Below are 23,262 nucleotides of genomic sequence, written 5' to 3' on the forward strand. Positions count from 1 at the left end.
TTGGCGCTATCTGGTCCATCTAACCCATGCAACCGCCAGCGCCGGGCAGCTCTCAGCTGCGTCTATGCTTAATTTTGAATTCCTCAGCCGCCCTTGTATCGTGTGATTTCCCCTCGTCCCTCGTCCCTTGTCTCTCATATACATCATGCTAACAAGCAGCATCACCAGGACAATTGGCGGCAATTGTCGTTTAGATCCCGACCTGGGGCTCTGCACACGACCTTGAACCCTATAAAACGCCATTTTCTTTTTCGGGAAAACCCGTTGTCCACCGAATCCCCGCCGTCGATTCTATCAATTCACGCCGTTGAAGAAGTAGACATATGCCGTCTTCTTCATCTCCTCTACATCGCCCGCCTCCACAACCTTCTCGTCGTTGAAGAGAACCCACTTGGGTTCGCTGGTATCGAGCTGCTTGCGAGTGAACGCCACGTAATGCCTGCTCTCTCCCGTCAGGATCGTATCCTCGTCATAGGATTAGGGGCGATGATTAATCGTCGGAGCTTACCCTGTGTGGATGCTGGTGCCCTTGTGGCATACGATGCTCTGTAGCTGGAACTTGGCGGGCAAGTCTTCCCTGCCAACGAGTACCGCCACCTTCTTCTCTGCCGTAGGTGCGGGTTCGTCGCCGAAGTCACCTTGGTCATCCGGATGGCTGAACAGCCACTCCACTGCACGCTCAACATCCCCGCCGGTTTCCTTGAGAGCTTTGCGAGCCTGGGGTGCGGCAAAACCCATAGCGCCGAGCATCTCGATCTTTTCAGGATCCACCTCTGCAGCACTTGCCCCCTTCGTCGAGGGTGCGATAACAAGAGGTTCGTCAATGTCGGGGTCCTCCATGTGGCCGAACAACCATTCCATGGCGGAGTCTGCGTCCGAATTACCGGTAGCGTATAGTGCCTTCTCGCAGCGGTTGCGAGGGAATCCCATTACCATAAGGTTATCCAGGGCGCTTTGGTTGGGCACGAAGGCCGGAGCGGACGCCGGCTCCTCTTCCGGTAAGGGTTCTTCGGATGGCTGAAGGCCCGGGGAGACATATTCGTCAAGGAGGAAGGGCTCATCCCCGACGATTACCGGGACATCAACCTTGCGAGGGACCCAATTCTCGATCGTCATCTTGCGCGCATTGACGATGAGGGTAGTCGGAAAAGTTTTGAATAGCAGTCGCTTGGTGAACCCGTCTTTGCTTCCGCAAGATGGGCAGGTTAATTCGACAAACTCCGAGCCGGTCAAGGTGTCTAGGCATTGCTTCAAAGCTACGGGCTCGTAGCGGTCCCCTTCGCCTTCAACAGCCGGCAACTTTTTGAGGGGCACATCGATAAATATGCTATCCTGCTCAGTAGTAGTATATCGGACCTTCTTGCACCTGAGGCATTGCAGTCGTTGCTCGAGGACGAATCTGAATGGCTGAGTCGGGTCGGCAAGATTAGGAGAGTTCTGCGATCTAGTGATGAGTTTGATCAGGTGCTGGAGAAACTCGAAAGCATCTTGCTGGCGCATCGTAGAGAACTCAGCGTGGCCCCGGCCGATCAGGTGCTTCAACATGCTAGGTGATAGCCCTCTCTGGTGCCCCATCTCAGGGGTATTCTCCGAGGCAATGACGTGAGAATCCGGGGTGGAATAGCGGCCAGACAAGAGGCCATCGGCCAGTTTGCGTAGTTGCGTCTCCAGATCCTGGGCTGGGTCGGGTACAATGGGCAGGTCTGCGCCAGGAGCATTATATCGCGCCTGGAATGCGGGGAGGTCAAACAGACACTGGAGAATGCTCGCGAGGTAGCAGCTATTCCCGAGGTTCTTCAACCCGGTGAGGCTGGGCCCGAACAGAGGCTTCAGCTCCTTTCCATCCTCGGTAGTCATGGAGAACTCCCATCGTAGATTCTGCTCAATCTGCATCTCGGTCAAGCTCTTCTCCGTCTTGACCTGGTCGGAAAGTATGATGCCCCAATGTGCCAGATGGGTGGCTAATTCCGGGTCTACACGCTCTTCGTCGCACTGATAGCAGTATACGTCCGCCGTTCCCTCGGGACTGATGGACCCCAGCTTGATGGCAACGGCATGCGCCGACTCGGTGGCATGCGCCAGCCCGTGGGAATTGCCGCCTACGCCGCCGAATTGAGCCCTGCCGCAGCCCAAGTTGCCGCATTCGAGACATAACCACAGGTTCTCCTTGAGATCGCACTTTGAGCAGTGGCCTAGATCACCACTTTGGATCTTACGGCCCTCGTGCTGCTGCAGGAGGAGGATGTGCTCGCAAGATGTCAGCTCTTGCTCCCAGGCTTTAACTTCTTCTTGTCGCGAGAACGTGTTTGCCTTGAGAATTCCATCGACAATAGGCGCCAGCTTGGGGGAGGATTTGTCGAGGTCGGTGGAACACTCGAGACATCGGACGACGGTGGTGATGTCGTAGCGATCGGCCTCGGTTTCAGCGGCGATGGCTAGCTTTGTCATCTTGGCAGGCGGCTCGTCCTTAACGACATGTTTCCGCGTTCGCCGAATGTTGAGCACGAGAGGGTGGCTGCGGACGACGTGGTGAAGCTGGGAATGGGCCCTCGGACCCACGCAACCGCCGTTGAAGCACTGGAGGCAGACATCCAGCCCTTGAGGGTCGTCCTACACCCTGTTAGGAGGGGCTGGCCCCGATCGGACGGGAGCTTACAATGGAATCGAAACATTGGGTGCAGTCTTCTCGATAGACCGACTGGGCTGGGGTCGGGGGACTCAGGGCTGCCGAATATGGTAAGACGGTCAGCTTCGTAGCTACATTCTCTTGACCGGTTCTTTTGGGAAGGACGTCTAGTCGGACTTACAAATCGACTCCAAATGCGGACAAGCCATGGTAAGGAGCCAAAGAGAAACAAGAGTAATCTAAAGCTGGGGAAAAGCTATCGATTAGAGGAGGCGTTGAATGTCGAGGGAATCTGCGCCCGATGATGCCGTTGCCTCTGGTGAATGAAAAGAGCTCCGCGGCCGACAACGAAATGACGATGCTCGATGGTGTTTCTTTTCTATTTTTCGAGCAGAGTAAAACTAGGACAAGCTGATTGTCAAACAGCCTACCCACCCAAGTTGATCAGATCTTAAGCCGGTCCGGCGGTTGTCAAAAGAGAGGTGTGTCGGTTAGGTGTGCGGTTCCTGAAGTGCGAAGCTAAGAGGCAAGCTGAGGCATCCCCTGGTCTGTTGCTCGAGAAGGCAGCTGGGGGGGGAAGGGCAAGGCTGTGACAGGATGGAGGGGCAACAGGTCAGATAGTGCAGGCCAGATAGTGACACGCCTTCCTATCAGGTACGATAACATCATAGGAAGACCTTCGAACTTACGTAGGGAAGGTACCTAGAGGCTGGATGCCAGCACTTTAGGCAGTGGTAGGCAGGGTTGTAAAAAAAAGTTTTTAAGTTTTAACTAAACTTAACTTAACTTGAAAAAAGTTTTAAAAATAAAAACTTAACTTAACTTAAGTTTTAAAAATCGAAACTTAAACTTAACTTAACTTAAAAAACTTAAACTTAACTTAAAAACTTAAACTTTTTTTTTCAACCCTGGTGGTAGGTACCTATATCTACCTCGGAGTGGAAGTAAAAGGGGGGGGTAAGAGGTACCTGCTCATACACCTAACCTCTATCTTACAACTCAGGGTACTCCTGTTACGTGAGGAGGTACCTAACGTTAGTGGCTTAGAGGAACGTACACCTGAGGTGTGATTACCCAGCATAAGTATACCGTAGACCAGAAGTACCTAGGTAGGCCAGAGCAGGTACCTACGTCACGTCTGCTACGATAAGGATGGGGGCTTCTTTGTATCGCTAGCAGGTATAGTATATAGGTAGGTAGGTACCTACCTTAGGATCAGATCCGGCGCCTTCCACGCAGGTGTCCAAGTACCTAACCTACTGGGTAATCTCCAAGCCGAGGCTAGCCACGGTTAGCCAGAACGACGACAGCTGGCAGAGGCCGCCAGCGGTCCGCAGCCTGCCCCTAAGCAGGATTTATAAGCGCTGCAAACAATCTGCGCAACGGGATCTGATAAGACCAGAGCGGACCCAATCATACCCTCGCACAGTGCGATGCCACTAACGCTAACTGACGGGGCTACATATATGGAATAGCGATGATGTAGTGAGTCGCGAACTGCCGCTACGTAGTCTGCAGCACGTAGTGGCAGTCGGTGGCACGTAGAAATACCCGAAGATCTCACACTGTGCATGCACGCGTTTCTGCAGTGTAGCTGCACAGTGCATGTGCAGCATCTCCGAGGCAGATGATTTCATCGCCGATTTGGAGCGTCATGATTCGCCACGACCCCCCCCCCCAGGATAATGTTACTACCGAAATCGCCGCGCGCCGAAAGAGGTATTCCAAAGCCCGCCTCGTCGCTCTCTTTTTTTCTAGGGGATTTCGCACCTCATCATCTCAGACCCAACCAACACCTGAAAACCTCCTCTCCCACTCAGCCTCACACACACCCGCACAGACCCATTTTCATCCATCCGTCCATACACGCATTACCGCCATCCTTACCGTCGTCGTTCTCGTGTCAGCATCCGTGCAGCTCATCTGTTCGCTGCGAAACGTCCTGATAAGAGAGTAGCACCACTCATCTCTGCCCAAGATGTTCTCCCGAACGCTCGCAAATACCGCCCGTCTCGCCGTCGCATCGGGCGCGCCCCGCCTCGCCGGCCGCCAGGCCCTCTGCCCTGCGGTCCACGTGCTGCGTCGGTCGTATCACGAGAAGGTGCTCGACCACTACAGTAAGCCGCGCAACGTGGGCTCGATGCTCAAGACGGACGTCGACGTCGGCACCGGCCTCGTCGGCGCGCCGGCCTGCGGCGACGTCATGAAGCTGCAGATCCGCGTCGACCCCAAGGACAACACCATCTCCGACGTCAAGTTCAAGACCTTCGGCTGCGGCAGCGCCATCGCCAGCTCCAGCTACCTCACTGAGCTGGTGCGGGGGATGACTCTCGAGGAGGCCGGCCGGATTAAGAACACTGAGATTGCCAAAGAATTATGCCTACCTCCCGTAAAACGTAAGCCCCTCCCCCTCGTCCCTCGTGGCTCAATTACACGTATGTGATAGATATATACTAACGATACACATCTGTTCAGTCCACTGCTCCATGCTGGCCGAGGACGCCATCAAGTCGGCCATCTCCAACTACTACAGCAAGAACCCTCACGCCAAGCCGACGAGCCTGGCCGGCACCACGGTCAAGTTATCTAACGTCGGCGAGGCGGTAGCAGCGTCCGCCTGAGGCGACGACCGGGGATCCCGAACATACGTATCGTCCCGCGACGATTGGGGCTTTGTTTGACTGCATGGGTAACGGGAAGGGGCAAATCGGACGGACAGGAAAAAGTTACTGGTTAGCGATATCAATTCGCGCGCCAGGTTGTGAGGAGTGAAGATGCATTCGATGCTGCGAAGCACGATGTCGGACTACCTTGTGGCGAGTCCGTCTAGCCACCACGTGTAGGCAGCTGTTTTCTTTCCTTGTTCTCGCGCGTACGGGGCTGATTCCAGATGGACACCAGAAAGGGGTGGGGGGGAGACCTATCATCGGAGTTGCGCGCGCGGCGGTGTTGCGGTATTAACTAGGTGAAATCGGCAGGGGGGGAAAAACCTGCTTGCGTTCTCGGAGCCCTCGCTTAGCTATGAGACAGAATACCACTCGTGTACCTAACCTGATTCCCGGGTGAGGCAATGAAAAAAAAGAAGTTCACCAAATCACCGAGGCGGAGATAGTCTCTTTGTGGTGACGCCCGCCGCCGCCCCCAGGCCACGATGCCACGGGAGCGTCGGAGAAGTGCATTGGCAACTCCAGGCTGGCGGGATGGGCAGGACACGAACGAATGCCTATCTACCTACACATATCTTCCCTCACGCGTGCCGCCCATTAGTACCTACGCCTACGTGCCTCCTATGGTGATGCATGCCATCCGGATCTAACCCTCATCCATTCCACCACGTCGTCCTTCCCCTCTCCCTTCGGCCCAAAAAGGGGGTTGGGCCGATATTTCCCGACGCGGTCGGATATAACTTGACGGGCCGAGTTGAATACGTATGTGTATGTGTGTTGCGGTATTTGCGAGGATGAGGCGAATCATGCCCATTGACGCCATACTTGCCTAAGTGATGCTTAGCCACAGCCTCACCCCCCGGCCTTTGCAATCGGTAGGTACAGGGGGGTACGTCTATCTTATCAATTATGGATCCAGGCCTATCGTGTTTTTTTTTTCTTTACGTCTTCATGTGTATACCTACCTACAACATGGCATTTCCCTAGAATTTGCCTAGATTCTAATATCTCCTCGAACCCCCGCGGCGCCCGCTATCCTCCCCGCTTCTCCTCCCCTCTGGACGCCGATTGGCCGCGGGCCAACCCGTAGAAATGCCAAAGCACCGCCTCGAGGACGCCAAGGCCGAAGCCGCTGCCGTCCCGCGGAAGAAGTCCAAGAAGGAAAAGAAAGACAAGAAGGACCGCAAGGACAAGCTCCAAGACTCCGACGCGGCGTCGTCTGCGCCGGTAGAACCCGCCGCCGAGGTGGAGGCGCCGGAGCCCGAGGAGGGGGTGAGGGCGAAGAGGAGCAAGGACAAGAAGCGGGACAAGAAGGAGAAAAGGAGGCGAGAGAAGGAGGGGAATGACGGTATAAGCGAGGAGGGCGACGGCCCGCCCCGCGAAGACAAGGGCCCGGATAGCAACCGGAAAGAGGAGAAGAAGGATAAGAAAAAGAAGAAGAAGCGCAAGACGGAAGATGGCGAGACCAACGGGAGTGTCTCGGTAGAGGCTACCGGCGCAGAGGAGGCTGCGGCCGCTTCAGGCGCACCACCGACGTACGAGCAGACGGCCAGCCTATCCGCCGTGTCCGAAGCTGACATCGCGGCCTTCCTGAGCACCCACCAAATCGCCGTCACCGATCCTCTCTCCGCCAAGCCCCTCCGACCCATCACCGAATTCGCCCATCTGCCGCCGTCGGCCCTCGTCTCCAAGAAACCCTTTTCCGCCTTCAAGGCGCCGACGCCCATCCAAGCGGCGTCGTGGCCCTTCGGCCTCTCGGGCCGCGATATCGTCGGCGTCGCAGAGACGGGCTCGGGGAAGACGATCGCCTTCGGGCTGCCGCTCGTCGCCGCGGCGCTCGGCATGCCCCGGGCGCGGAACGGCAGCCGGGTGCGCGCCGTGGTCGTGTCGCCGACCCGCGAGCTCGCGATGCAGACGAGCGAGCAGCTCGCGCAGCTCGGCGGCCTGGTGGGGCTGAAGACGGTGTGCGTGTACGGCGGCGCGCCCAAGGACGAACAGCGGGCGCTGCTGCGGAACGCCGACATCGTCGTCGCGACGCCGGGCCGGCTGAAGGACTTCATCGAAGAGGGCGCGGCCCGGCTCGACGCGGCCCGGTTCCTGGTGCTCGACGAGGCCGACCGCATGCTCGACAAGGGCTTCGAGGACGACATCAAGAGGATCATCGGCTGCACGCCGAGGAAGGAGGACCGCCAGACGCTCATGTTCACCGCCACGTGGCCGCAGAGCGTCCAGGTCCTCGCGTCCACCTTCATGGTGTCGCCCGTCAAGATCCAGATAGGCGGGAACGAGAGCGGGGACCTGCAGGCGAACGCTAGAATAGAACAACGCGTCGAGGTGGTAGACCCCCGCGGGAAGGAGACGCGACTCTTGCAGCTGCTCAAGGCTCAGCCGAAGAACGAGCGGGTCCTCGTCTTCTGCCTTTATAAGAAGGAGGCCACCCGCGTCGAGGGGTTCCTGCAGCAACGAGGCATCAAGGTAGTCGGCATCCACGGCGACCTCAAGCAAGAGCAGAGGACTCGCAGCCTCGAGGCCTTTAAGAAAGGAGAGACGCCTGTCCTAGTTGCTACGGATGTTGCGGCGCGGGGTTTAGACATACCCGAAGTGAAGCTAGTCATCAACGTTACTGTAGGTCGTGTCCCTACTAGATTGCTACTATCTGAACGCACGCCGTGGGCAGCCAGCTAACCATGCCCAGTTCCCTCTCACCATCGAAGACTACGTCCACCGCATCGGCCGCACGGGGCGAGCCGGCAAGACTGGGCACGCCATCACGCTCTTCACCGAGCACGACAAGGCCCATTCCGGAGAGTGAGTTCAGCAGCATCCCGTCCGGCACCACAATAGCATTGACAGTTCACTAACGCTCCGCCTACATAGGCTGATCAACATTCTAAAGGCCGCCGGGCAGCCAGTGCCGGAGGACCTTCTGAAGTTCGGGACCACTGTCAAGAAGAAGGCGCATGGCACGTACGGCGCCTTTTTCAAAGACGTCGACATGACGAAGAAAGGCACAAAGATTACGTTTGATGATTAAGCAGTGCGGGCTAAGAAGTGCTGGGTCCGGCAAAGCGGGTTGTGGTATTCGCTGCGATAATTATCCTATCATTCGGCCGCCACTACGTACAGAGCGATAGGCGTCTAGTAGATACTTGCGTTCGGTGTAGGCGCTGGTTTTGGGTTAGAATACGAGTAAATATAGATAGCTAGGGGCCGTTTGTGGGGCCGAGATATAGAGAGAGAGAGAAAAAAAACCCTCACATGACAGCCGCGTACGGCACCGCTACGCTTCCCACCGTGATTAGATCCCTGAAGACGTGCGGCGAGACGGCCCCGACGGAGATGCCGGCCCTGGCCAGCACGGCCCAGACGGCGGCGGTGGCGGGCACCAGGACGGCGGTGCCGCTGGGCGCGACGCCGCTCCAGCCGAACTCGGCGCCGTGCCTCCGGAAGTAGTCGGCGATGAAGGCGGCGCTCCAGAGGATGCGGCAGAGCATGTTGATGGCGTTGGCGTAGACGAGGCCGGCGGCGCCGAGGCCGAGGACGCGGAGGGAGACGAAGCCGGCGAGGCCGAAGGCGAGGCTGAAGGCGCCCATCCACAGGCTCTGGCGGTGGACCTGGGCGTCGGTGGCGACGGAGGCGACAAAGGCCTCGGCGACGCCGTTGACGGCCAGCAGCGGGACGTACAGGCAGTACCGCGCCAGCACGGCGCCGGCGCCGCTGGCCGACCACCGCGCGCCGGCGACCACCTGGACCAGCAGCGGCGCCGCGTAGGGCCCAACGGCGACCACGGCCGCGCCGAGCAGCAGGTAGAACCTGAGCAGCGCCTGCAGGTCGGCCCGGGCCCGGGCGACGGCCCGCCGGTCGGGCGAGGCGGCGGCCGAGGACAGCAGCTTGCTGAAGTAGTTCCGGCTGCTCTCCTCGATGGGCTGGAAGACCAGGCGCGCGAGCAGGCCCCCGTAGTTGTTGGCCAGCGCGTATATGCCCTGGGACCTGGCGTCGGAGAGCACAGAGACCAGGAAGGTGTCGCCCTGGGTGAGCAGGTGCTTGACGAACGACTGAGCCGTCAGGCTTGACGCGAGCTGCAAGGTGGGCTTGTAGAAGTATCCGAGCGCGTAGTCGGTGTCGCGAGCGAGCCCGGGCCCCTCTGCTCGGTTATTTTCCTCCTCATGCTCCTCGCCTCTCTCCTTCGGCGGCCGCTGCTGCCGTAGCGGGGCGCTTCGTTTCGGGAGGAGGGAGAAGCGCTCGGCAGACGCGAGCTGCGCGCCGTACCACGCGTAGACGGCGAGGAGGCCGGTGCCGTAGGCGAGCTGGCCGAAGGCGAAGGGCAGCACGCCGAGGTCCACGGCCCGCCGCGACGCCCAGCTGGCGGTGCCGAACGTCACGAGGCACCGCGCGAATGTGGCGACGGACTCGGCGGCCGCCCGCGGCCCGAACCGCAGCCGGTACTGCAGGATGACGAAGGCCGGCTCCGAGAGCAGCTCGACGACGGCGGCGAGCCCGTAGATGCGGAGCGCGGCCCCGAGGTGCGGGGTCGCAGCCGTGGCGGCGTCGACGTAGCGCAGGTAGGCCCAGCCGAAGCCCAGCGCGGCGCCGAGGCCGAGGAGGAGCGAGAGGTGCGCGATGTTGACGACGGATTGGCTATCGCGGGCGCTCGCGGCCGCGGCGGCGGCGGCATGATCCGACGTCTTCTCGTGGGCGCTGGCGGGCGCGGCGGGGGGGCGGCTGTCCTGCCGCTGGATGGCGACGCGCAGGCTCTCGCGGGCGAAGAACAGGACGGAGAGGTAGTAGACCTCGAGCTGGGTGGAGATGCCGAGGAGCTGGGCGGTGAGGAAGCGCAGGAGCAGCTGGTTGGCGACGAAGGTGACGGCGCGCGACGCTATCTGCAGGACGATGAGCAGGGAGGCGCCGCGGACGGCGGCGGACCCGTGTCGAGGGGAGGTGGTCGTGGTCGTGGTCGTGGTCGTGATCGGCGGCGGCGGCGGCGGCGAGGCGTGGGCGGATGGGTTCTCGTCACGGCCCCGGGCCGTGTTTGCTGGAGGCTTCGTCATGGCTGCATAGTATTCGGTACGAGGGCCGGCGTGGAATCGTGCTTGGCGTGCTGCTGTAACAGTGCTGCCGCGACGACGAAGAGGAAGATGTTGAGCCAAGCTCGGTCACGACAGCTAGGTAGGTACTATTTTTATTTTCCTGCTACCGTAGCATGTTGATAGCTACCTGGTACCTACCTAGCTGTAAGGATAGGTACCTATGAGGCTAAGCATCTGCCAGGGCACTGCCACAGCAGCTGCCGGCGCTAGCTTGAGTACCTTGGGTACCTACAGTACCCTAATCTAATCGGTCCTCCAGCACCACTACTAATAACTTACCCTGAAATCAATCAGTAAGTGGCCATTATATGTAAGCTAGGTAAGTCCAGTGGGTTGATCACATCTCACCATCTTCATTCATCTTCACACCTTCACGTCTCCCACCGTCCCGACATATTGACCCCCGCCACGTCCACCACGGCCGCGCTTCGGTCTCTCTAGGCCTATTCCTCCGAGTGCCACATCCTCACACCGTCAACGGCCCACCCCGGCAAGGCCCCATGGCACGTCGTAAGCTCCGCGAAACGCGCGTCCGTCCCTTGGTGTAGGACCCGAGGACTCTCTCCAGGTCCTCCCGGCTCGGTGGCATAGGAACGGCGCAAGGCTAGACAAGAAAAACGAAGAAGAAACGAAGCGAATATCGTTGTTCTTCAACGCCCCTCCTCTGGCGCTTGGACCCAGCCATATTTACCCACTGACACGCCTAGTGTAAGCATAGCCTGTCCGCGCGAACCGCCTAGACGCGAGATATCGGTCCGATACTGTCGTCCGGGCCTAATTTATGATCCATTTCTTTCATCCTCCGCTGCATTAGCACCAACAACAGCTGTCCATACATGCCGGGGCCCATCGGGCCTCGGTCTTGGCTAACCATTACCCTATTATGTTCGACGACTCGGCCTGTCATGCGAGCAGCTTTCCAGATTATGTGCCCCGTCTCGTCGACGAATCTCATACCTTCAAGCACTGGCCGTCGCTATTTGCAGTCGTAATATTCGACTCTCGAGTGCCGAGTCCCGCTCCGCTCCAAGGTCTGCCAGATTACTATTGTCTCGATGCTTAATGTCAAGCGGACGCTCCCCTAAGCCCGAGGGCTCGCCGGTGGGATGTCGAAACCGTTCCTAGTGCACCTGTCCGTCCATGTGAGTATATGCGCACATGCCAACGATGCCGGGTCTCCCTAGCTGTAATCCTTGCGGACCGCCGGCGGATGCTAACGTGGTTGTCGGCCGGCCTCCTCCTACCCCTCTCCCCTCTAGCCCTCTACGGTAACTGTCGCGGCCGCTGCCGGGGGGGTGGGATGGAAATCCCGCGACCATCACCCAGCTCTCACTTGGGGCGATGGACCGCCGGCGCCATGCCTAAGCCTTATGTCCTTCCGCGTATGCCCCGTCCTTGGCGGTCCAGATCATCCCAGTCGTTCGCGATGTCATGACATGTATTTCCGTACATGCACGCAAGGGGTAAGGCGGCAGCATCGACGTTTCTGTATACCGCTGCGCAGATATCTCGACTTCCTAGGCGGGGGGGCGGGGGTCGTCACCCATGTCGCCCATATTCGAGCCGCGGGCAGTCGGCGTGTGACAGATACGCACGCCGAGACGAAGTCTTCTCTATCTGGAGAGCTCCTGAAACGTCAACTAACATGTGCTTTCCTATCGCCTCCCGAAATTGAGCAGAGCGCACGTCGTACACCCCTTCGTACCCGGCGGACTGAGTCGCACGCGACGTTGGCCTGGATGATCTCCCCAGCCACCCCGTCCTCTCCACGCCGACATGCTCCCGCCGCCACCTCCTACGCGTTGACAAGAGGGGACCTCGCGCTACCCCCGGCTATTCTCTCCCGCCCCTGCTCGCTACAGCCGGGCCCCAGGTCCCATTGCTGACCTGGACCGTGTTACTCCAGCCAGATTTATCCTCTGGGGCCCCGGGCTATGAGGAGAACCTGGAAATCCATTTCTGCGCGATAATCGGACCGGCCACCACTGGCTGGGCCCTCGTGATGCGCGACCTGCCAGAATTCTTTCCTAGATGGGACGGATAGCTTTGCCCAATAGTTCCAGGTTCACCAGCTCGATGCACCCCTCCGCCCATCCGCTCCCCACGCAGGAATCGTATCCCCAGTCCTATCGAGAAATATCTTACGAGTGGTAAGCCATCGTGCAAGGGCCTCGGGCTCTCTCCCCTGCAGTTGTGAATGGTTGTCCGGCGGTCGCTCCAATACTGTCGTCTCCTGTCGTCAGTCCCTTTGTCCCGCTTGGTAACGGGCCTACCTTTGACCCTCACCCCATCATCCGCTCCTCAAGGGTGACAGTTTCTTGCCATTAGAATATATATAAATATATACTTCGTCACTCCTTGCCTCTTTGCTGCTGCTCTTGCTACTCCTGCTTCAACTCTGTTCTTCCACGGGGAGAAACGTTTCGAATCCCCAGCAGATATTTAGCTCTCTTTTCTAGTACTAAGCATCGGTGGCATCGAAGCCGTAGGTCTCTTGTCGCCGAAACAACCTCCACGATGGCTCGTTTTAGCCTGCGGAAGCCCGACGACGAGGCCGGTAAAGCGTGGCCGGCCATCGTCATCGGCTTGTTTGTGGCCTTTGGCGGTGTCTTGTTCGGGTACGTCAACCAGGCGGGTAGCCCTTTCATGAGGCGATATGCATGCCGCTGACTCCCCGACGCGCAGCTATGATACCGGCACCATCAGCGGAATCTTGGCCATGGACTACTGGCAGACTCTCTTCTCGACCGGCTATATCAACACGCAGGGCCACTTGGACGTCTCGCCGTCCGAGTCCTCCGCCATCGTGTCGATACTCTCCGCGGGCACGTTCTTCGGCGCTCTAAGCTCGCCGTTTCTCGCCGACACCATCGGTCGTCGCTTTGCGCTCATCGCCTCCTCGTGGGTGTTCATCCTTGGCGTCATCCTCCAGACTGCCGCCACGGCCGTACCACTATTCTTGGCCGGTCGCTTTTTTGCCGGCTTCGGCGTCGGTCTCATCTCTGCGCTAAGTATGTCTCTCCCCCCTCCCACGACCGCCCGGGCGAAGCAGATCGACGATGAAGGCTTTTTTTGACACGTACCGTGATATAGTTCCCTTATACCAAAGCGAGACGGCACCGCGGTGGATCCGAGGCGCGATCGTAGGAGCCTACCAGCTCGCGATCACGATCGGTCTTCTCCTGGCCGCCATCGTTGACTACGCGACGCAGTACCGCCAGGACACGGGCTCGTACCGCATCCCCATCGCGGTCCAATTCGCGTGGGCCATCATTCTCATCGGCGGCATGCTGTTCCTCCCCGAGACGCCCCGATACCTCATCCGGAAGGGGCAGTACGACAAGGCCGCCCGCTCTCTCGGCAGACTTCGGAGGATCGAGCACAACCACGCTGCCGTCCAGGCCGAGCTGCGAGAGATCCAAGCGAACCACGAGTACGAGTTGAGCATCGGGACCGCTGGCTACCTCGACTGCTTCCGCGGACCCATGCTCAAGAGGCAGCTTACCGGCATGGGCTTGCAGGCATTACAACAGCTAACAGGTAGGTCACAGAAGCGCCTGTTCCCAAGTGTTTTCTGTCTTTCTTTCCCCTCCTTGAGAAGGAGGCTTCTTTTCTGACAACTGGCGCCGTCCGCGCACCGCAGGCATCAACTTCATCTTCTACTACGGGACGCAGTACTTCCGGAACTCGGGGATCCAGGACCCGTTCGTGATCCAGATGATCACGTCGTGCATCAACGTGGTGTCGACGCTGCCAGGGCTGTACGCGGTGGACAAGTTCGGCCGGCGGCCGCTGCTGCTCTGGGGCGCGGTCGGCATGTGCGTCAGCCAGTTCATCGTCGCCATGCTCGGCACCCTCACCACCGGCCAGGACGCGTCCGGCAACGCCATCGTCTACGACGTCGCCGCCCAGAAGGCCGGCATCGCCTTCGTCTGCATTTACATCTTCTTCTTCGCCAGCACCTGGGGCCCCCTCGCCTGGGTCGTCACCGGCGAGATCTACCCCCTCAAGACCAGGGCCAAGAGCTTGAGCATGACCACCGCCACAAACGTGAGTTGCGACCCCCCCCCCCCCCCCGTTCCACCCCTGCTTATGCCATATCCACCTATCTATCCGCCTTCCTGTCCGTCTCATAGCCCAGAACTCCTGACTAACTAACTGCCGCTGCCGCGCGATAGTGGCTCCTCAACTGGGCCATAGCGTACGCGACGCCGTACCTGGTCAACTACGGCGAGGGCTACGCGAACCTGCAGGCGCGCATCTTCTTCGTCTGGTTCGGCGCCTGCTTCCTGTGCATCGCCTTCGTCTACTTCTTCATCTACGAGACCAAGGGCTGGTCGCTCGAGGAGGTCGACGAGCTGTACAGCGAGGTCTCCAGCGCGCGCCGGAGCGCCGCCTGGTCGCCCAAGACCACGTACGCCGAGCGCCGCGCCGCGGCCGACGCCGCAGCTACTGCTGCCGGCGGCGGCGGCGGCGCTCCGCCTAAGAAGAGCGAACAGCAGAGCGACGGGGTGTCCCACCACGACGAGAGCACACCGGTGTAGAATACGGGCGCTACGATGATTTCTTTTGGTCTTGATACCCAAAGATTGTTCTATTCCTCCTTGTATATCCTATGTGACGACAGGAACTCGCGGGAACAGGCAGTATGAGAGCGTGAGAAGCCGTATAATTATAAATAAATAAGCAGAGTAGAATGACCTAGGGGACGATTTCTCTAGGTATACTTTTGCCACTCTATTAGAACGTGGCTAGCTACGGAGTGAGAGTCAGTCGATGCCGTCGACAGCACTAGGGGTCTAGCATTCCGTCGAGACATAGAGGCTGCTAGTATGAACGTCGAGGGCGAAAGTATGTGCCTCGAAAAACTATGGGTCCGATGCTGCCGTATCACGATTCCCGTTCCACAGCAGGGGGCGCAGAATACAGGCCGTGGAATCCGAATGCGACAGCAAAGTCACACTCGGCCCGTCCTAGCTCCTTCATTGTTCGCGCGTCGAGGCACAGCAGATAGCTCTTCTTGCCGATGCCGTCTAGGACAACGCTCAGCAATACGCCGTCATCCTCATCCGGAATCCCTGTGCCCGTCTCGCCACCCTGGCCACGGACGTGCGAACTCGGGCGTGGAACGAAGATGGCTTCACCGGGCGTATGACCCCTGGGGTTTTCCCAATATACAGCCTCTCGCGTCACGAGATCCGTCTTGACTATGGAGTCAAAAAGAGTGCTACGGCCGCGGTTGGCTAGGCTGTAGACGTAGCGATACTTCTTGGTCGAGTTGGTGGGGTTGATGGTGGGCAGCTCGCCAGCACGCGGTGCTCTTATCTCGAGAACCTTCTCCGCCGGCCGTTCAGGGGCGAGCACGTCGGGCTTATCCGGAGAATTCGATCTCGGTATCGGGAACTTCAGTCGGGTCAATCGAGCCTGGCAGTTCTGGTTGCGCTCCTCGTCACCCCAGAAGTTCTCGGTCGCCCCGTGGTTCTGCAGCAGGACGTCCATCTCAAAGGCGCGTATCACCTGAAGAGTAGGGTAGGAAATAAAGTCGCAAAAAACGCAGACATCACCGGTTTCGTCGTCGTACTCCTCGAAGGAGTTGATACTGTGGAAGAAGAAGCCGGCAGGACTGTGAAATCTCCCGACGACGCCGCGGCTACCACGGCGGTCAACGACGAACCATACCCAGAGTTTTGATTCGTCAAATGGCTCTATCGCGTCGGCCAGATTGCGTTCCAAAGTGACCTTGAGGCCCATCATCCCCAGGTGGGACGACGGGACGCAGAGGATGGCGAATGAAGGTGAGAGAAAAAAGGAGTGGATGTATGCTGGCTTCACCCCGTGTTCGTGGATGGTTGCGAGGATGTCGGTCTCGCCCGTCGATACGCTCGTGCGGAAAACTCGGTATGTCGGGATACGTCCCATCTCGGCGTTGTAGTTGAAGAAGTCACCGGTGTCTGGGTCTCGCTGAGCGTGGGCGCAGCTCAGCGGACCGCTAAGAAGCGGATGTAGTTGGCGTTGCCTTGCGACACCAATAGGCTCCAAGGTGTGCTGGTCGAATTCCTTCATGGTTTGTGCATCTGTAGCCAGCCATAGTGTCTTGTTTACTCCGCGGTAGCCGGACTGGAGGGCCTCGCCGGCCTGTGCCGATAAGCTGGGAATTGGTGCCTGTATTGTGACGCATACGTTGTTCATGCCGGCTTGCGGGGTCCTTAGCGCTCCCTCCCATACGCTCATGATCTTACCGAATATACCGATACAGGGGTCTCTCCGCTGCCCGAAGCAGATATCGGGTCTCCGTCCCTCCTTCTTTACGGCGTCGATAAGCGTCTGGGTCTGGCGCCGAGACGAGTACTCAACCCTGACCGGGGCTTCGGCATTGTCCGGATCAGCGATTATGTTGAACTTGTGCGTGTGGCCAAAGCCGTCAAACCAATGGGTGGTATGGAAGGTTCCCTTGAGGGTGTCGGCGATGGTGTATTGTCCGGGACCGGTACGATACAGTATTCCCGCAGCCCAGGCGGGAATGGTACCCCGGACGGTGAGCTCCACGGGGCCACGTATCTCATCTAGACCCTCAAACTGGGGATTCTCTCGTTAGACGCGGGTTCGAGGCTCATAAGATAGGATCCGGCAATAACTCACCCCTGCCTCGTTGGGCCAATCCTTATAATCACCACGCAGCATTCCCTGGACCGCACGCTCGAATTCGACGTCCTCGGCTTGCAATCGGAGAGGCTGATCCCCTCCTGTAGAGAGGTCGCCGCCGACACCCATGACCATTATACGAGCTATGAAGAACGCCGGACTAAAAGTGGACGGTGTGGTATTATGCGGATACGGTAGATCTCGCAGAAATTTAGGTCCTACTGGTATCCACGTTCACAAAGCGGCTGCCGAGTCCACGTGTCTTCATGCCTAACGGTTCCGAATTAGCGAAGTTAGAGAAGCTGATGGACACGTCAAAGATCAAGACTCCATCCATACATTGATCGCGAAATACAGTAAAATCCTAGTCAGGTCGAACGACCTACAGCCTAGCAGAACCGCGACCGAATGCAAGATAGGCGCCGAAATATATACGAAAGCGTTTGATTGTTTGCTGCGTGGATGGCCGAGGTAAGGGAAGTGAAGTATTAGTTAATGGAGTATTAGTGGGAGTATTAGTGAGTTGAGTATTAAGTATTGAATATGTCGTGACCCCAGAGGATTCCTACCTCAGCTGGGTATGAAGTGGGTTGTGTGTCGCTCTCGTGTGAATATGTTCTTGCTTGCTAGGCACACATTAGCCCACGGAGATGCTTAGTATATGTATGCAGTAGCATCACGCCTTCGCTTGCCAGGAAGAAGGGCCAACCTCGAGCCACATTTCTGTGGGAGATGGCCCAGGGATGAAAAGGGGGTAGGTGATGGGTGTTAGTCGGCTTAGTTAGGCATCCGTCGGTCTTGGCCCTTTGTTTTCGAGAATGGAGGAGGGGACCATAAGCGCTAAAGCGCGAGCTGTTTGCACTCGGCGATGCTGGAGGCGGAGAGGCGCCGGCCGAGGGAGACGGGGAGTAGGCTCCGCGATGCGGTACGTTTGTGCTCGTCGTCGTCCTACTTCGTCTTGCTCCCTCGCATCTGCACGGCTCCCTCTCCACCCGGCCATTCGGCGAGCGATACAGCGCACCCTGGTTCGCCCCAACCCGAGGTTACGCTGGTGCTACCCATCTGAAGCCCACCGGATACCCCAGATGTCGGCGCGAGGGGTGGCCGCCTGGGCGCACGCGGGCTACCGCAACGGTGGGTGGGTGGATGGATGGGTAGAGGTCGTGGACGGCAGCAGAAGAAACAACTTTCCCACAACAATGGCTCGGTACTTGAGCTCTGCCGCGCATCGGAATTGCGCCGTTCGGCTGTACGAAGACGAATTCGAGGAGTAGAGGCGAGTACTGAGGTAGGTAGGTAGTGATGTGCGCAGGCCCAGAGACGATGCTTCACGCCGGCACCAAACAGCCAAGAAATAATATATATCGAAGCGAATATTCGTATTTGTGTGCGTTCTCCAGTCTGTTAACAAAGCAGATGCCGGCTCCTCTATCCGCAGCTTCCTTCTGCCGTCGCCATCCCGTCCCAAGTGCTCCTCTCTTCGCGACTTCCCTGGCTCGAAGTTCAAAAACGGGCAGCATCGTTTCGATCCTCCCGCCGGCCGTGGTTACCCCTTTAAAATGCCCCTGTATTACTTAAGCATCGCCGTCATGATAACGCACAGCCTTCATCCATCTCCGATTTCGTACATTTCCCTCCCACTACTTAATACACTGCAATTCACCTTGCAATTCGCTCGTGCCCCCAATATCCCAGACCTGGTTTTCGGACGCGCCAGCCCGGCCTTTCTTCCCGATGAGCTGGCCCGGGCAGGCTTCCTCTCTTCCCTGTCTGAACGTATGCTCTTATTATGATTATGAAGCTATTTTGACCCATTTTCCCAGGAGATCGCCTCGACCGTCTAGGTGCTTCGCCGCCTGCCGTGCCAACGACAACTTCCTCGCGGACAGAGACCGCCAGCACTTCCTCTAGCTACCATCCAGCACTTTGGCGTGTGAAATATCGATTTCCTCAGGGGCCGACATCTGCAAAGAAGACGTGACCACTTCCTCTCTCTCTCGGTGTCGACCATCGTCAAGAGATGCTTGGACCGTGGTGTGGGAGCTCTCTCCAGCTATACATCTTGCATACACATGCATTTTTACGATGCCCAGACATTTTAGGGGTCTGGGGCCGTTTCTATCCCCCTCCCCCCCTTCCTTTCGCCCTCCGGCTGACGACTTATCACCCTATTCACAACCGCTCATCCACAAAGCAGCCCTGGACTGAATAGATACGCAAATGCTGTCATGTGGTTCGAGGGGCCAGACTAGTCACAAGCGTACGGATGTTTTCACTAGCGATCGGGCCCCGGCGCTGATAACCTGGCCTGCGGAAAGTGCAGGTAAAAATCCCCGTGTATTCGAACCGGACGATAAAAACCAGAATGTGGCGCCCCCTGTCACGTCCATTCGAGAATCATGCCACGACCACGACGGGGGGTCAGGTCTCGGATAAGAGGCCTATCTGCCCCAGAGGCATACATACATATATATGTAAGCTCTCGTGCTCTCTGATGACCATTCTCCCGGGGACATGTATAGAATGGGTATCGTCAATTCGGGACGCGGGCAACGTATGGAATCGTCAAAAAATCGTATATACAATGATATTAGCACCAGTCCAGTCCAGTCCAGTCCCGGACCCCGGGAAGCTCCTTTTTTAGCTTTTTGTTCTCCCCTTTCACGAACCGGCTGGTATCCAACTGTTTATCGGCCAACCCGGCCTGCTTCTAGGACATCGCAGGAAAGAGAGAATGTGTGTGATGATGATATACAGTGCCGTTTCGCCATTGCCCCCACGGCTAATCTAACTGGGCTGCTTAAAGAGCCAGTCGCTGTTCGCGTCGACCATGAAATTCGTGATGTTAAACTCGTTCGCGGCGGCGCCATTCGCGCTGGCCGTCCCGCTGTTGTCGTTGTTTCCCGCCGTGCCATCCATGCTCACCTCGTTATTGTTGCTGCCGTTGCTGTCGTTACCCGGGTTCCCTGCCGACGGCGCGGCCGAGGCGTCGGGGCCGAACGGCAGCCGGGGCACGTTGAAGAAGTCGAAGACGTCGAGGTACTCGAGCTCGTTCGGCGCCGGGGTGCGCGCCGGCGTCACGCTCGGCCGGCGGCTCGGCGCCCCGGCCAGGTGGCGCGGCTGCCGGCTGATGAGGAAGTCGAGGTCGAAGGCGGTGCGCCTCATGTCGGCGAGGATCTTGACGGAGGAGGGCGTGATGCGCTCCCCCGTGTGGCCCACGGCGCGCTCGCTGTCGCTGTGCTCGTCGAGCACCCGCTGCAGCAGCTGGCAGTACCGCCCGGCCACGGGCCAGTACCGGCCCATGTCGCGCAGCGTGTCGACGAGGAAGGCGATCTGCGGCGCCAGCTTGTGCTCGACGGTCGAGCCGTGGACGAGCAGCAGGCGGGCCGCGACCCACAGCGTGAAGGCGAACGGGGGGCCGAGCTTGTTCAGCATGCCGTTCTGCACCACGAACTCGCCCAGCGCCGCGATGTTCTCGACGGCGCCGAGGCAGCGCTGGCTCGCGCTGTAGGAGGGCGTGAAGATGGGCGACCGCGTCGTCGGATAGGCCGCCGACGAATGCAGCCGGATCACGGCCGTGTGGTAAGTGGCGTGCAGCATCACCCACCCGCAATTTAGCGTCTTGTTGCCGCCCGGCTGGAACAGCTTGGCCATGTTCCCGTACTCGCCCGGCAGGCCGAACTTCCACGTGGCGAGGAGGTTGTCGAGCTCCTTGTACCGCATCTGCCACTGCTCGACGTCGCCCAGCGCGCCGATATCGACCGGCTGCTTGAGGAACTCGTGGATCTTGGAGAGGATGCCGAGGATCTCGATATAGTACGAGAAAGCGCCCAGGTTCTCGGGCTTGTTCACCTCGTGGCCCGGGGTGTCGGGCGGGCGGTCCTGCATGTAGAACCACCTCGTCTCCACCTTCTGGTTCTTGATCCACAGGTCGTCCCGACAGGGCAGCGTCCTGTCAATCTCCTTATCGCTCAGGGCGAAGTCGAACGCGGTCGCGATGGTCGCGTACCGGTCCAGGAGATATATCATCCAGAAGAGCCTCCGCCGCGACTCCTCCTCGACGAAGTCCCTCGGCTCCGGCAGGACCATAGCCCGCAGGGTATATATCGACGCGTAGTTGGGCGACACGGACAGCGAGTTGGTTTCGACGGCCAAACCCAGCTGCACGACCGATCGTGTGATTAGGGCCATGATGTTCCAGCCCGGCGGACCGTTGCTACTCCCGCACAGGTCCAAGGCTAATATGACCAAGGCCTGCAGCGCCTTGACCGACGAGTTCTCCATGCCGTAGAGCAGGACCCTCTGCTTCGAGACGTCGTGGTGATGCCGCCTCTTCTCCTCCGAAAGTCGGGGGTCTGTGGAGTATCTCAGAGTGGCAGCGACGATCGCGTGCAGCAGCACCTTGTCCGTGTCATCCAGAGTCGAAGGTCCGAATAACGAATCCAGTGTGGTTTTCCTGTGGAGGATAGGGCACCAGGTGTTGATGTGCTTGAAGTATAGGTCGACTAACGCGTAGAGCAAGTCGTACGGGGGCAAGTCCTGATCGGAAGAGATCTGAGCCGGGCCGTGGGTGACATTCACACCCGGGGACCGGAGCGACTGCGGCTGCGGCTGCGACTGCGACTGGCCGTAGTACTCTTGAACGGCGGAGCTCGGCTGCAGACTCGGCCCTAGCTGGTTTGGGGGGGAGATGGCGGCCATGGGGATCTGGGGCTGGAAGCCGTCGTGCATCGAGTGTATCGACGGAGTCGGCGGCGGCAGACCGAAGTCCATGCTTTGAGTCGTAGTCGGGAAGGTCGAGGGCTTCTGCAGGAACAGCGCGGTCTCGGCCTGGGGCGTCCGGATGGACTCGGAGGGCCGGAACAGCGGTACGGGTTCGCGCGGCGTGCCATGGTCGCTCGGCAGGCTGGGGTTGCTGTTGCGCACGCTGGGGGCGGCGTGGGCGTGGCCATGGTTGGAGAAGGCGTTCTGGAGGATCTCGGAGTGCGACCTCAGGATCTCCTCGAGCTTGTCGAGCCTCTGCTCCAGCTCTCGGCCATAGCCAGCTCGGAGGCCGGGCTTCTTGCGCTCGCGGTACTCGCAGAAGACCGCGTTCCTTCTACACCAACCGCACGACGGCTGTCCACGATCGCATTTCACCTTGAAGAGAGCATTAGCTGACGGACCGCGACTAGTTCGGGTCGCGCATCGAATGGAGGGCGCTACAGACCTTTCTCTGCTTACATGTTTCGCAACTGTTCGACTCGGCGTTTTAGTGTTAACGACGCTCTCCCGAGATTCCGCTGTCGTGTAGATATCGTGACCCATGTCGGAGCCAGAAGGGGGGGAGGGACTACGGGGGGAAAGGGAACTCTTGGGGGTTACACGGAGAGGCGGTGTCGAGGACTCGATGAGTGCGGATTCGGGACATTTCCGAGCGACATAAGCAAGAAAAAAAGGAGAACGCAAGAAAGATTAAATAGAAAAGAGAAAGAAAAAAACAGAAAGGGGGGAACAGCAGATGGCGACAAGAAACGAAATGGTATGACAGCCAAGATCGATAGACGAAAAACGGGTAGGACGATAAGAAGTGCATAGCGATGAATGATGGTAGGACGAGGACGAGGACGAGGACGACGGAGCACGAGGAGGAAGGGCGCGACATGGACGAGCAAGCGAAAGCGAGAGTGCGGCAAAGCGACTTACGAGACAGAGATTGGCCTCTTGCGCTTGCCCGGGCGCACAGCGCCGGAGCTGTCGTGATCCTCCTCCTGATCGTTCTCGTCCCCGCTCTGCAGTAGGTTGGTGCCGTCGTCGCTGTCGGGTTCCTGCTTGCTCTGCAGCGACACGTGGTTGCTCGGCTGGGGTCCGGTCGATCCGTTCTGCGACGGAGCGGCGGCTTGCATCATGTCTTGGTGTCGATGGCAGTCGGTCGGCGGCGCGCTCTCCAGCTCGGCAGCATCGCGCGAGGCTGCCTCGTCGAGTGTTCGGGGTAATGTTGAGCAGAGGGGGGGAGAGAGAGGACGGGCGGATGGATGGATGGATGTGGGAAGGGGTTTTTGGCTAGCTGGCTTTGCCCTCGGCCTGGGCCTTCGACAACCCTTATTGCGTTTTTAGGGCCCCCCGGGGAAAATGTGGATTTCGAGGGGGGGGAAGGAGGGAGAGAGAAGGGGGCAACAATAATAAAAATACGACGGTGATGTGATTCGAGAAAACGGCTAGTTTACGCCAGGATGGGCAACAAGGAGGAGACGGACTAAGA

The 23,262-nt window shown here is 58.8% G+C and overlaps 7 protein-coding genes across 7 annotated transcripts; 3 read left to right on the forward strand and 4 right to left on the reverse strand.

The window, feature by feature from the left end:
- Positions 1 to 6: 6 nt before the first annotated feature.
- Positions 7 to 3,361, reverse strand: GGS23DRAFT_210339 (ubiquitinyl hydrolase). The gene is made up of 4 exons (XM_051511880.1): positions 2,808 to 3,361; positions 2,657 to 2,724; positions 509 to 2,610; positions 7 to 439 (listed from the first exon to the last, which is right to left on the reverse strand). The coding sequence occupies exons 1-4, from the start codon at positions 2,833 to 2,835 to the stop codon at positions 295 to 297; spliced, it is 2,343 nt and encodes a 780-aa protein (XP_051369509.1). The 5' UTR covers positions 2,836 to 3,361; the 3' UTR covers positions 7 to 294.
- A 970-nt stretch (positions 3,362 to 4,331) lies between these two features.
- Positions 4,332 to 5,731, forward strand: GGS23DRAFT_578933 (FeS cluster assembly scaffold IscU). Its single transcript, XM_051517022.1, has 3 exons — positions 4,332 to 5,022; positions 5,102 to 5,465; positions 5,528 to 5,731. The coding sequence occupies exons 1-2, from the start codon at positions 4,605 to 4,607 to the stop codon at positions 5,245 to 5,247; spliced, it is 564 nt and encodes a 187-aa protein (XP_051369510.1). The 5' UTR covers positions 4,332 to 4,604; the 3' UTR covers positions 5,248 to 5,465; positions 5,528 to 5,731.
- A 463-nt stretch (positions 5,732 to 6,194) lies between these two features.
- Positions 6,195 to 8,438, forward strand: GGS23DRAFT_210554 (DEAD-domain-containing protein). The gene is made up of 3 exons (XM_051511885.1): positions 6,195 to 7,917; positions 7,988 to 8,100; positions 8,170 to 8,438. Exons 1-3 carry the CDS (start codon positions 6,385 to 6,387, stop codon positions 8,324 to 8,326), a joined length of 1,803 nt encoding a protein of 600 aa, XP_051369511.1. The 5' UTR covers positions 6,195 to 6,384; the 3' UTR covers positions 8,327 to 8,438.
- Positions 8,182 to 10,761, reverse strand: GGS23DRAFT_210701 (Rft-1-domain-containing protein). Its single transcript, XM_051511886.1, has 3 exons — positions 10,728 to 10,761; positions 8,551 to 10,659; positions 8,182 to 8,459 (listed from the first exon to the last, which is right to left on the reverse strand). Exons 2-3 carry the CDS (start codon positions 10,338 to 10,340, stop codon positions 8,387 to 8,389), a joined length of 1,863 nt encoding a protein of 620 aa, XP_051369512.1. The 5' UTR covers positions 10,341 to 10,659; positions 10,728 to 10,761; the 3' UTR covers positions 8,182 to 8,386.
- A 1,594-nt stretch (positions 10,762 to 12,355) lies between these two features.
- GGS23DRAFT_210484 (hexose transporter) lies at positions 12,356 to 15,096 on the forward strand. Its single transcript, XM_051511884.1, has 5 exons — positions 12,356 to 12,997; positions 13,065 to 13,390; positions 13,473 to 13,919; positions 14,023 to 14,429; positions 14,558 to 15,096. The coding sequence occupies exons 1-5, from the start codon at positions 12,897 to 12,899 to the stop codon at positions 14,921 to 14,923; spliced, it is 1,647 nt and encodes a 548-aa protein (XP_051369513.1). The 5' UTR covers positions 12,356 to 12,896; the 3' UTR covers positions 14,924 to 15,096.
- Positions 14,940 to 17,532, reverse strand: GGS23DRAFT_210415 (carotenoid oxygenase). The gene is made up of 3 exons (XM_051511882.1): positions 17,361 to 17,532; positions 17,019 to 17,291; positions 14,940 to 16,955 (listed from the first exon to the last, which is right to left on the reverse strand). Exons 2-3 carry the CDS (start codon positions 17,154 to 17,156, stop codon positions 15,270 to 15,272), a joined length of 1,824 nt encoding a protein of 607 aa, XP_051369514.1. The 5' UTR covers positions 17,157 to 17,291; positions 17,361 to 17,532; the 3' UTR covers positions 14,940 to 15,269.
- A 2,204-nt stretch (positions 17,533 to 19,736) lies between these two features.
- Positions 19,737 to 23,142, reverse strand: GGS23DRAFT_210428 (putative C6 transcription factor). Its single transcript, XM_051511883.1, has 3 exons — positions 22,707 to 23,142; positions 22,231 to 22,255; positions 19,737 to 22,160 (listed from the first exon to the last, which is right to left on the reverse strand). The coding sequence occupies exons 1-3, from the start codon at positions 22,907 to 22,909 to the stop codon at positions 19,809 to 19,811; spliced, it is 2,580 nt and encodes an 859-aa protein (XP_051369515.1). The 5' UTR covers positions 22,910 to 23,142; the 3' UTR covers positions 19,737 to 19,808.
- Positions 23,143 to 23,262: the final 120 nt, after the last annotated feature.

Source organism: Durotheca rogersii, assembly GCF_024521655.1.
Source record: "Durotheca rogersii strain YMJ 92031201 chromosome Unknown GGS23scaffold_21, whole genome shotgun sequence".
Taxonomy (NCBI): domain Eukaryota; kingdom Fungi; phylum Ascomycota; class Sordariomycetes; order Xylariales; family Xylariaceae; genus Durotheca; species Durotheca rogersii.

Bases quoted from the DNA above. Each gene is read 5' to 3' on its own strand.
- GGS23DRAFT_210554 (XM_051511885.1), top strand. From the start codon at position 6,385: ATGCCAAAGCACCGCCTCGAGGACGCCAAGGCCGAAGCCGCTGCCGTC. The intron at 7,918-7,987 runs GTAGGTCGTGTC...AACCATGCCCAG, and splicing joins AGCTAGTCATCAACGTTACT to TTCCCTCTCACCATCGAAGA. The intron at 8,101-8,169 runs GTGAGTTCAGCA...CCGCCTACATAG, and splicing joins GACAAGGCCCATTCCGGAGA to GCTGATCAACATTCTAAAGG.
- GGS23DRAFT_210484 (XM_051511884.1), top strand. From the start codon at position 12,897: ATGGCTCGTTTTAGCCTGCGGAAGCCCGACGACGAGGCCGGTAAAGCG. The intron at 13,391-13,472 runs GTATGTCTCTCC...ACCGTGATATAG, and splicing joins CGGTCTCATCTCTGCGCTAA to TTCCCTTATACCAAAGCGAG. The intron at 14,430-14,557 runs GTGAGTTGCGAC...GCCGCGCGATAG, and splicing joins GCATGACCACCGCCACAAAC to TGGCTCCTCAACTGGGCCAT.
- GGS23DRAFT_578933 (XM_051517022.1), top strand. From the start codon at position 4,605: ATGTTCTCCCGAACGCTCGCAAATACCGCCCGTCTCGCCGTCGCATCG. The intron at 5,023-5,101 runs GTAAGCCCCTCC...ACATCTGTTCAG, and splicing joins ATGCCTACCTCCCGTAAAAC to TCCACTGCTCCATGCTGGCC.
- GGS23DRAFT_210415 (XM_051511882.1), bottom strand. From the start codon at position 17,156: ATGGTCATGGGTGTCGGCGGCGACCTCTCTACAGGAGGGGATCAGCCT. The intron at 16,956-17,018 runs GTGAGTTATTGC...GAGAATCCCCAG, and splicing joins ATTGGCCCAACGAGGCAGGG to TTTGAGGGTCTAGATGAGAT.
- GGS23DRAFT_210339 (XM_051511880.1), bottom strand. From the start codon at position 2,835: ATGGCTTGTCCGCATTTGGAGTCGATTT. The intron at 2,725-2,807 runs GTAAGTCCGACT...CATATTCGGCAG, and splicing joins TCCGCATTTGGAGTCGATTT to CCCTGAGTCCCCCGACCCCA. The intron at 440-508 runs GTAAGCTCCGAC...GGGAGAGAGCAG, and splicing joins GGCACCAGCATCCACACAGG to GCATTACGTGGCGTTCACTC.
- GGS23DRAFT_210428 (XM_051511883.1), bottom strand. From the start codon at position 22,909: ATGATGCAAGCCGCCGCTCCGTCGCAGAACGGATCGACCGGACCCCAG. The intron at 22,256-22,706 runs GTAAGTCGCTTT...CGAGTCGAACAG, and splicing joins AAGAGGCCAATCTCTGTCTC to TTGCGAAACATGTAAGCAGA. The intron at 22,161-22,230 runs GTCTGTAGCGCC...GCTCTCTTCAAG, and splicing joins AAACATGTAAGCAGAGAAAG to GTGAAATGCGATCGTGGACA.
- GGS23DRAFT_210701 (XM_051511886.1), bottom strand. From the start codon at position 10,340: ATGACGAAGCCTCCAGCAAACACGGCCCGGGGCCGTGACGAGAACCCA. The intron at 8,460-8,550 runs GTGAGGGTTTTT...ACCCAAAACCAG, and splicing joins GTGCCGTACGCGGCTGTCAT to CGCCTACACCGAACGCAAGT.